The following is a 12083-nucleotide window of genomic DNA, read 5'->3' as shown; positions in this document are numbered from 1 at the left end:
TTGATCCAGCTTGTGTTCTGGGACAAAGGTGGACTAGGGCAGGACTCTAATCTATTTTTTCAAAGATTATATTCAACATGTTTAGCATCTGAACACAACTAAACCCGGCCACCTCGAGTGGATCTGCATTACAACTGCACAAATACTCAAAGATGAATGTGGTGGTGTTCCTTCAGCTCCTTCAACAGGAGACACTGTTGAATTAATATGTCATAAATAATGACAAATATCCTTTGCTAAAGTTACCAGACTCAAAACAGATAGCAAACTGAAAAAACAGCCAAAAAAAGGAATATATTTTAAATCACAAAAAGAAAGAAAACAATGGAAAAAAGGAAAACATATGAACAATGATATTAGCAAACCAGTTTGACTTCTTTCAAAAACATGAAATGGCATTAAATGTCCCGCAAAGTGCAAAAAATTAGTAAAAGATGACAAGGATATGGCCTGAAAAAATGCTAAAATTAGTTAATTTAATATTTGTGACTTTTTGGAATTATTATTATTTTTATTGTTATTTTGGGCAACAGGATGACTATATATGTATATATATACATACAAATTGCAATATAATAATGATAGTAAGAAAACAAATTGAAAGTAAAGGTAACATCACCTTAATGGGCAGCGATCATAGAAAAATAACGTTGAGGGTAAGTGAAAGGTCAGGGTAACAGCTGGCTAAGCAGAAACAGCAAAACAGGAGTGTTTAGGGATAAAAAGTTATTGTGCCACTATGTTGTACAGCAGTGGTTCCCAACCTTTTCCCTTAAGGGACCTTTTTTCATCATTGAGTAAAGAGACAACCCCTAAATAAGTATTCGCAGCCCCTACAGGATCCCCAGGTTGGGAACCAATGTTGTTCAGTTATTCAGTAGAGGGGATGCTCTGAGTGTGAGAGAGATAGTTACAATTGCAAGATATGTAATAAATTAAAATGAGTAAATAAATAAACAGTAATAAAGTGAAACAGATATTTCAAAAATTAAAAAAAATTACATTTTATTTCATTAAAAATGGAGACATAAAAAGGGTGAGGGTTAAGTTTTTGAATCACCGTGTAGCTAAAAAGTGAAAGTGCACTTTCTAAAACTACACACCATCTCTGAGAAAAAATGCACTTACCTGGTTTGCTGTAGGACTGGACGTCCAAAAAAGTCTCTTTGCAGAGAAGAAGCAATAAATCAGCTGCAAGACAAAGAGAGTCTTCTTTCTTCTTGCAGTCTGTCTATTCTGCCTCAGCATCACACCATCGCCCCGCCTTTATAGCCTTGGTGAGACCACCTCCCACTTACTGTCAGTAGACACATGGTGGTTATGAAAATCAGAGGGCTGAGGGTTATTTTGAGTGTCGGCTTATATTGGAGCCTAATAAGTCAAAGATAATCGCAAGGACATCAAAGGGTAAGACTTTTGAAAATAGTGACTTACACATTTGGAATACTGAGATTAAAGTGCCCAGATAGCTTTTTCTTGCAGTGTTTCTTATTTAAAAAAAAAAAGTGGTATCCCAAAGATTGTCTGGTGATTTCATCACTCGTTTGTAAAAAAAAAAAGAAAACGTAAATGGTAAATCTACAATGGTTTTACAGCAGTTTTACTCACTTGTTGTAACTGATTATTAAATATATTACAATAATATAAATAAATAATAATAAATAACTGACACTCACCGTGTCACTGACATGTGCTCATTAGTATATCAGTATTAATCAGTAAAAAAGGCAAAGTGGCTTAGCGTTAGGCAGGGACACCATGGTGAGAGAATAAAGGCTTACAGGTAATAATCTCTCGCACACTGTAAAGTCATGAGACCTTTGCATAACAAGTGACATGTACTAAGCTGTGTGATCTGGGTTCGACTTTACATGATTCCATTAACAGCATCAGAGATGTCCTGACATCTGAGGCTGAGACGAACATCCACGTAGACAAAAGCAGGCTACACTACATAAAAAAACATACTTCTTAAAATAACATCCTGTGTACACTGTATAATTCGTTTGTCTTTAAAATGGCTCTAGTTTGTAAAGTAATTTTTTACACTTAAAATTTTTAAAACATTTACAATCTTCTAAGTATATCTAACATGTTCTCAGTGAATAATTCAGGATGATGGAAGATTTTTAATACAGTGAGAAAAAATATTGGAGAAAACAAATGCATAAATAGCCTCTGTTTGGCAGCAGAGGAATGTAATATCTCCTCCAGGACATACCGTTTGTGTTACATTTATCATTTTTACAATACTGAATGTATTTTTGTCTATGCAAACCATATATTGTTTTGTGATGATGAATGTTTTGTGAATGTGTTAACCAATTTCTTTGCTTCTGACAGTCAGTACAAACTCAGGCTTGCAGCCAAATGTTAGCAGGTTTGAACCCATAGAATTTTATTTGATATCTAGCAGAGATCCCAAATTTTTAAAAGATCCCAAATATGTCGGGCACATTAGGCAATATTCAAAAATTAACACAAGACACAGAACTTAAAAAATACATTCTTGGGTTTGAATAATTCACTCAGTAAGAAGATACACGACACACAGCCTCTACAGCAAGATGATACAGGAAACGTGATGTTGTCAGACCTGTAAGATGTTAATAGAAAACATAAAAACTACATTTTATTTGGTAACACTTCAGATTGTGTTTGGAACTCTTCTGAGAAGAATTTATATTGTAGGTATTTTTAACATTCTTTTATTAGGTTATAGCATATGACCTGAACAACAATCTGGTGTTTGGGTGGAAATTTAAGATACATTTACCATGTGAGCATGTTTTAACTACTGGGTGCGTATTTTAATTTTAATCATAATAATAATCTTCTACATTGAAGTACCCATACAGTGAGTTGTATAGTCAATAAATTAACAATAAATCAGAGATTCTATTTAATTTGACTCGTATGTTTTTAACAACAACAACACTCAGACATGTGCCTCTCTTGCATACTTTGAACAAAACTTGCATAATAAGATTGCAAAATGTAAAACTGTGACAACTAACATGTGTTCACTCAGCTCAGCGGGCTGATCCTTTAGGCTGTCTCAAAATACACAAACTCTTAGTGCCTGAGGGCAGTCATCATTAATGACTGGATTACATACAGACTAGTGACACATAAACACTCGGAGTGAAGACACAGAACTTTTACTCTCTTCACCTCCGGTCAGGTCGGACTCTCCATTTTAACTGTTTTGACATGTTTTCTGTGTTAAAGACATACAGTTTGAGATTGTACTAAATTGCGTTTTTATGAGGATGTGAGTGAATTATATATCAAAATTAATTTTTTTATGAATTAAATTCTGAAGGATAATCCTCCAAGTCAGGGGTCACACCCTGGACAGGTCTCCAGACTATCACAGGGCTGACACACAGACAACCATTCACACTCACATTCTCACCTCCGGACAATTTCAAGTCACCAATTAACCTGCATGTCTGTGGACTGTGGAAGAAGAGCACGTAGCTTGAAACATCACTGTTTTTTGTGGGTATCTCAATACAAAAAACTGTAAAGGGAGGTGATGTGTGCGTACCTTCCTCTGTTCAATGTTTGCACTTAAATGCGGTTCCAGCACCTTCTTTAACCTTTCTATCGATGTGCGAAACTTTTTGCATGTTAGCCAGAGACAGGACATACAGTATGAATAATTCCTTCCTTTTGTAATTTGTTTATATATATATATATACATATATATATATATGAAACACGTCAGTTTAATAAAGTTGTTATTTAAACTACAAGTGTTACTGGAGCTCTTTGACCTTTTCAAGGCTTTCTTCATTCTCCATGCACCTTGGAAGTTGATGAAGTTGTGCCAGAAACCTCCACTGAACTAAGCCAAGCCAACCAACTAGAGGTGGGAGACACCAAAAAAAATGGGTTTGTATCTGGCATCAAGTAATAGAGGGCCAGAATCACCAATATGCCTTGCCGGGGCTGAGACAAGGTGATCTGCCAAGCCTGGTATATGGGTGCAGACGTTTTCTGCTGCTTCAAGATAGCACTGCACCATCAGTGCGCCTGGCTGACCTCAGCTCATTATAAGATCTACAGACCCAGGAGCGCACAGGTACATTTGCTACTTACACAACTTTGTTGGTCTAAAACAAGCAATGATACCTGCGCTGCACTGTGCGCGACTTTGTACTGAGTGTAACTCATTTTCATTTGTGCAGGGAAGTAGAGCTGTCTTCTCCCACACACTATTTCATCCAAATCCATACTCATTTCCCACCAAAATTAGGGTGCACACTCAGGTTTCTGGCCAGTCTGTCAGCAGGCGTGTGTGTGTGTGTGTGTGTGTGTGTTGTCTTATTGGTGTGTCATGAACAGGCAGGAGAACAGGAAAACAGTAGAAAGCAGGAGGAACAGACGTCTTTGAACACTTTTCAGTGTTTTCTTCTCTTTAAATATCTCTTTACATATCTCTTTCAAACTTGGTGCAGACTAATTTGGAACAATGTTTGAGCGCAGCTTAGGAAGAGATGGAAGGTAATTAGTGATGCAGCATCATTGCATCTTGCCAGTTAAGGAGCTTGATTTAGCTGTCCCGAAGTCCCTCCCCTGTCAGCGGCCCTGGATATCAATACTGATATCCTACCTTTTATTAATAAAAGTGACATTTGTGTATTTTCATGTAGGGGAGAGCAGGGGGTCATTATTTATGAGGTGAATAATCAGTCTAAAGTAACAACTAATGATGACCAATTACAGTTTGAAATGTAATATGTAAATGTGACTTAAATATCAATTTAATTCATGATTAAATCATGACTGAATCAGGTTGTCATCATTCTTTGATTCACTTTATTAAATGTGTTTTGTTCTCTGTTTTTTGTTTTTTTACATATGGACACATGGATGCGGTGTGACCATGAACACATTAATTGGTTATTATACTCTGCAAAAAAACTAAATAAATATTTGACCACAAAAAAAAGTTCACAAGACTTTTATATACCTGGATATTCCTGTCTGAGTGACAGGGGTCTGGATGCTCAGGTGTTTTCCTCCCTTTTTTCTGTTACAGTCCCCAAGTTTTCTCGTTTTTCTCGTGGTTTTATTCCTCTTTCATGAGGCCATCACTGCTGTTATGAGTCAGATTACACAAGTCAGAGTCTAGCAGCAATGCTCGTACATACTTTCTGCATCGAACATCCATGGACAAGAATGGTCACACATATGCATATGCGGTTTTATTGATTGTACAAATGAGAGTCCGTGTCAGCCCCCAGGAGCAAACCAATATCACTGTTTTAGAGGTGTGCCTTTGCAATGCCGAGCTTGAGGGGGCCAATCACTGGCCCACAATCCCCAGCCGATCACTTCATAGTAGTTTTCAACTAGTTAGCTACAGTAGTGCTAGCTACCATCTGCTTATCGTTATCAAATCCCTGATAATTATGGATTCTACTAACTTTCTGCTTTAATAAGAATGAATGAACACTGCAAAAAAAAATCGTGTTTTGTTTAGATTATCAAACGGACAAATTTGTTTCTGTCAGTATCAGCCAGCACAGCTAGCCCACTAGCTAATTGAAAATGTTTCTATTTCTACTTTAGAATGTTGATAAAAAAACTTTGTTGTCTGTTAAACTTGACAAGTCCGCATGTCAAGAGAACAAGGGTACAAAATCCCTAGGGGAGAAAATGAGAATCCATGGCTCCACATCCTGGGGTTTGCGGGGACAACTGATAGACCCAGCTGAGAGGAGCAGAGCACAGCTGGGTCAGCGGGCCTGCTGGAGGCTGCTTAGGCTTAGAGTCAGACGGCTGGAGGAGCATTACCGTAATTAGGATCAATGCACCAAGTATAGTATATCACTGTAGCCCTGACATTACATAATCTAATTATTATAATTTAAAACATTTCCTAAATTTGATAAAATTATATTTATGGAATTTTTATGTTCCTCAAATGAAAAAGTTATTTGTCTTTGCACTGGCCAATAATTTGTGGCCTGTGAAAATGAGACGTTTTTCTCTTATATTGGTCAAAGTGCGCTCAACATCTCAAAAAAATGTTCTTTCACTGAAGAGAAGAGCAAAAATAAGAAAACATTGGTGAACCCCAAAAATCATTAGGTACTAACAAATTAAGAACAAATCGTGGCTACAAATAACAGAAATTTGGTTTGCATATGGTTTCTTGCACTGATCCATTGTGTATGAAATGGTTAGGATTATACAGCTAAGGCGAGAAGGATGCCAATAATGCAAGGATAGACCAGAGCAATGTCACTAAAATATATTTTATTATATGACATAAAGCATTAGCCACACAGTACACAGCTATACTTAATGTGATAGATAGATAGATAGATAGATAGATAGATAGATAGATAGACAACAAATATTTACATGGACCTCAGTGATTTTGTTGTTGACTGACGTTCACCTATCATCCCGTTAATGAAACTCTAGCAGAGGTACAGTGTGTTACACTTTTACACAGGTGCTGGGCTACACAGGACGACAAGGATCCCATCAGAGACATCCTGAAATCTCATTCAGATCTAATCAAAGAGATACAGAGCTCAGAGAGATGCTAAAACTTCCAGGTAGTGAGGTGTGTTGGCCCAGGACAGAAGAAGAGTCATTCTTGGGGGCTGCTGTCCAAGAGCTTTTTCCTCCACTTAACAAGGGAAGAGAAAAAAAATCCCTCCGCTCATCAGCCGCCTTTAAATGGTACCCATTCAGGCTCATCTCCCTGCCTAATGAGGGGGAGAACTCACGAGGAGAGCACAAAAAAAAAAACTGCTGGATTGCAGCCACCAGGAATAAACTGTTTCCATTTGGCTGAAGGTCTAGACGATGCCAAACTGGGCCAGATCACTCAGCTCCATGTCACCAAACGCCTCCCAGGGGCAGATGACCGCTGCGTCTGCAGGAGAGGACCCACACATTAATGGATCTTACCTTTATCCTTTCATTCTACATAATGAGTTACTCCTTATTGGTATTGTTTTTGCCCTGACTGATAGTTACCTCCAAGGCCATCCATCCCAGGGACATCATCAAATCTGAAAAAAAGGACTCCGTTATCTTACAGTTGTAGTTATCCCATGGTGGTGTTGTTTTTTAATTTCTTATCTAGATTTCAGGTGCCATGTTGCAGGCAACTGGGCTGAGTTTCTCTCATCTTAGCGACTTCTTCAGTTCTCTCCTCTCTCCCTCTCGCTCCTCTTGGATCAGAGGTGAAACGTCTCCAAGAAACTCAGTCCAGTTGCCTACGATGTACCTAGAATCAGCATGAGCTGGATGACTAAAAATCTTCACCAACATATTTTATTTTCGAGACTCACCCCTTCTGTCCAGCTTTGGGAGCCTTGCTCTTAAACTGCCTGGTCTCCTTCTGCTTGAACTTGGGCGGAGCGGCCTTGGAGCCTCCGGTTGCTGCTACTGCTCCTGCATTCATATCTATTACAACAAAGATTCAGACATTAAGTAAAAACAGAAAGAAACAGAAAAGGGAGCTGATACTGTAATTGTGATAATGTGGTGTGATGCAATGTGAATGTTTTACAAATAATCTCCATACAAAAAGAAGGTTATAACTCCAACTAAACAATTTATCTCTATGTCTAATGTCACAGCAACGCATTTAAAATAAAGCCTAACGTGGCATTATTGTTCTCTTGCATGTCCTGTATATGTGTTGAACTTTACATATAATTTAAAATGCTCCATATGCACAGCGACTACATACAATTCTGTCAGCATGTGAGTCTGTGCTGCTGTGTTGTGCCAGATGTGAGTCTCACCTGCGTGTTGTTTTTTTCTGGGAAATTGGATGGGCGAAGAGAAGCTGCCTGGAAGCTCTGAGCAAAGGAAGAACAGCAAAACAAAGAGAAGGTTCTCTTTCTTTTTGCAGTCTCTCTGTCCTGCGCTCTCCCCCAGTCTTACAGTTTATATACCTGCCGTGGTCAGACACAAAGCTGCTAACAGAGCTGAGATGGATTATTACAGAGATAATCTTATGAACCTGAGAACAGCCCGTACCTGTGGTGCAACATGTACTGTCTGCGTCACGTCCCTGTTTGCTCCGAGTCTGTGCATGTTTACCAGATACGAAGCATTCTGAGTCATTATGAGCTCATCAATAAAGTCATATTTTAATAATGTAGTCTTCGATTTAAGGGGAAAAAAAGACAGTGAGAAATGGTGCGCTAAGTGAGCTGTAGCCAAAGGGACAGAACAATACCTTTATTAAAGAGGAACTATTTTCATATTCAAATTTCAAATATTAAACCTATGATATAAGACAGTCCAACAATATTAGTAAACATTAACAACTTCCTTAAATACAAAAACCAGAGTTCTAAAATACAAATGTGTGATGTTAGGGTATAAAGTCTGGAGCTGCTCCACAGAAAATGAACAGTGAACGAGGACACTGAGAGCAGCCAGGGGAATGCGTTGGGTATGTGGGAGCATTTTCTGCATCACAACACTACAATAGAATAAAGCTCATTTGGGTTAAAAAAAGAAAACATATATTCTGTGGGTCCACAAAATCATTCATTATCTCTGGAGCAGCTCCATACTTTATACATGACGACATCACAAGTTTTTTTTTTTTAAATATTTTTTGGGTGGTTTTGCCTTTAATTGATAGGACAGCACACATGTGAAATGGGGAGAGGGAGAGGGAATGACATGCAGCAAAGGGCTGAGGCCGGAGTCGAACCCGCAGCAGCTGTGGCGAGGATACAGCCTCTATACATGGGGTGCCTGCTCCATCCACTGAGCCACCAGATGCCCCATAACATCACAAGTTTGAGACTTCCTTCATGTGTTTCTGTTTTTTGGAAAGAGCAGCTTGTGTTCACAAATGTTAATTAAACTTTACTTGGCCATGAAAATAACATTTTGGACTTTGTAATTTTCAGTGGCGCCCCCTTTGATAACTCAGAAATTGATGTTAAGAGAATTGTTAAAAGTCACACTTGAGAATTGTGCCATTTGAAGAAGACATATAAAACTGTGCCAGCTGACCTCCGGTATTTTTAGAATATATTATACTCAGTTGCACAGATTAGATCAAATTTGATTGGATTAGATCAGAAAACATCAGATTAGATTACAAACAATTAGATCAGACTACTGCAGATTAGGGCAGACACCACAGACACACTGTATAGTAAACTATGTCCAAATTCAAACAACACACTGACCACACACTGACAGACAGTTCCCACAGGGCTGACAGAGAACAACATGTCAGACAGTGTATATTTGGAGGGAGGCGGTTGGTGTTTAGATTGGATTACGCTTGACTGCCTGAGTTATGAGGGGGTGATGTAATCTTCAACCCACATAGCCACCTAGCTTACTTTGTTGCTTAATCCACCATATGCACTGGAACTGGATCTGGCAGGAGTGCAAACAAGTCAGTGCTACATAAGAGCAGAGGTGGCCTTTTGTGTCCATAGCTGACTTCATACTGTATCACAAAAGACAACTGGTTGTGGTAAGGGCCAATGTCAGCATAAATACAAAGAGACTTACTGACAGGAAAATGACTTTGACACAACACCTCTTCAAGTCTTGTTGTTACCTCCAATATAGAATATTAGCATACCAAATATAGAGATCAAAAGGGAGAAAAATATGTGTGTAACAGTTCACAAAATTCACTCTTCACTTCGATACAGTAAAGTGGTTTCATAGTTCGGTACGGTTTTTAGATTATTTTATTGTATGCTATTTTAATTTATTTATTAATTAAAGCTAAAAAATGCTCTGCAGCTACATCTTACAGATTGCATTTAGGAGACTAAGAGGACACAAGTAAGGGGAAAAGTGATAATCACATTTCTGTCCTCACTGCATTACAGTACTTTCAGCCAGACTGTGAGGAGGACAATTGCATTGAATAACATGAAGTACTTCTTCAAACCACAGGCTTCTGGCCTCACTGGTTGAGCTGCATGCCATGAATATGCTGTCGAGGGCTTTGATGACACACAGTAGGTGTTCTGCTACTGGTTTCCTTGCACTCCAGCAGGTGTCAGAGCGGCAATGCAAGAAGCAGCCTTTTTGTTGAGATGGACCATTGATTGATCTGATCTAACAAGTGTATTGAGGCAGCCTGTTCTCATTCCAAAATCATCAAATCCCGTTGCTTTGACAGTGCTTTCAGCATACGACACCAAAAGCTACCTTCCGCATCTGCATGATACGCCCCTGTGCGACATCAGCTAAGAACATGGATGGACAGAGCTTGTCGCAGTATTATAATATGTTGCCAGACAGCCGGATGGCACTTGCCACGTCCACATGATACATGGATGGGGAGCGTCAGCTGAAAACTCGACTGGACAGAGCCCGTCATGTCTGCATGATACACCACAGAATGCCGTCAGGTTGAAATGCTAGCTACATAATATAATATAAGATGCAAAACATTGCCTTCAGAGTGGGAGGTAGTGGTGGATAGGTTGATCAAACCCTGAACTTTCCGGTCCAGTGTTTACTTCCCGTCTGTATGTGATATTTATTTTCTACACCTTACCATGTGCCTCCTTCCCTTAATCCTAACCATCCATGCTAGCGTGTGCGTTTGACATCTCAGCGTTGCCATGTGCTGTTGATGGCTAAACATAATCCATCCCACTGTGTGCATTTGTTGAGAACATGGTAGCAGCATCCCAGGACATCAACAGAAGATGCAGAAGGATACCTGGAGGGTAACAGGTAGACGCGGAGGTCCAGTGCAAATCAGCAATATGTGATGATGTGGAATGAAAATGTGTTGGTAGAGGCAACTGATGCAGCCAAAAAATGTTGATACTTCTGGGCTTGACTCTGCAGCACACATACTAGATTTAAGGTGTGGAAGGCAACTGTCTTTTTGTGAAAGTCCCGAAACTCAAGAAAACATTCCGTTATCTCCCAGTCATCTGTTTCTTTGTTCTATATCACATATCTTATGAACATAACATTTTGCTCAGTTTGGGAAATGTCTGGCATAGCATCACAGATGACTGAATAATAAATGGCATCTTCCCTCTCCTTTAAAATTTCTTTTCAGACCTCTTCTGCCACAAAATTCAATTAACCCATTTCGAATGTCAGAGCTCAGATGTATCAGTCTGATTACTTTTTTTGGTTCCTGTTTTTTTTAAGTGCTCATTCAGCAGTAGATCATACTGAGAAAACAGCTCTACTGTGCCTGGGAAATTACCATTGTAGATATCATCTATATCTTTGGTTTTACCCCTGAAAGGTAAATTCCTTGATGCCAAGCACAGTGTTTATCTAGGATTCTCTACAAGAGAGCTCTTTTTTTCTCAGTTTCTGTTTGTAGCTGTTTCTGTGACTGTCACTGCCACTAACTGCAATCAAAAATTGTTGCAAATTCTTCCATTTTAAGTAGTCTCTGTGTCCCTTATTCCTCTCATGGCTTGGGAATTTATCTACAACGTCACTTCACATCAGACCCGTTCCATGTTGGCTGCACGAGCAGATCTCACATTTTACTGAACATTTGCCAATATTCTCTAGTTCAATATAAATAAGATTAATATCAATATTCCACTAGTCACTGTGAGGGTCTCAGGACAGAGGGATGTCACATGAGAGCCCTCTGAGGAAAATTCTGATTTGTGGTCTTTCTGATGAACATTATTGTTTTGTCTTTTTAATGGAAAGCTGAAATCCTCACAGGTAGGACTATGACCTTTTCAACAACATGAACTGCTTTTGTATTTTTCCAAATATTATTGCTGTTCTTTCCTCTTTTCCACAAGGCCTCGTCATCGTCCTGATGATGCCACTGTAGCCTCACACTGCCCCAAACGCCTATTCAACCCGGAAACTGAAGCAAAACGGTTCGCTCTGGAGCTGAACGTGGCCCAGATTGCGAGAAGTTGAGCGCTTTGCCTTCAAAATAAGATTCATGGAATTTGTCACCCAAGTTAATGTTTTATTGTGTGCAAAAAAATGGTCAAATACGTCATTAAATCACTGAATATTATCGAAAATACACTACATGTGTTATTACAGCTACGGGACTTTTTCACACACGCTTCAGTTTGTGAATGAGGGTTTTCTTTTGA

At 39.0% G+C, this 12083-nt stretch overlaps 1 protein-coding gene across 1 annotated transcript; it reads right to left on the bottom strand.

Moving 5' to 3' along the window:
* Positions 1-6256: 6256 nt before the first annotated feature.
* LOC121945173 (retinal cone rhodopsin-sensitive cGMP 3',5'-cyclic phosphodiesterase subunit gamma-like) lies at positions 6257-7936 on the bottom strand. Its single transcript, XM_042489210.2, has 4 exons — positions 7785-7936; positions 7326-7440; positions 7009-7043; positions 6257-6904 (listed from the first exon to the last, which is right to left on the bottom strand). Exons 2-4 carry the CDS (start codon positions 7436-7438, stop codon positions 6828-6830), a joined length of 225 nt encoding a protein of 74 aa, XP_042345144.1. The 5' UTR covers positions 7439-7440; positions 7785-7936; the 3' UTR covers positions 6257-6827.
* Between the last annotated feature and the right edge of the window lie 4147 nt (positions 7937-12083).

The sequence above is a fragment of the Plectropomus leopardus genome, chromosome 1, assembly GCF_026936395.1.
Source record: "Plectropomus leopardus strain MGB_pleo_1.0 chromosome 1, ASM2693639v1, whole genome shotgun sequence".
Classification (NCBI taxonomy): domain Eukaryota; kingdom Metazoa; phylum Chordata; class Actinopteri; order Perciformes; family Serranidae; genus Plectropomus; species Plectropomus leopardus.
Note: the sequence above shows the minus strand (reverse complement) of the source record. Positions and strands in the feature narration are given on the sequence as shown.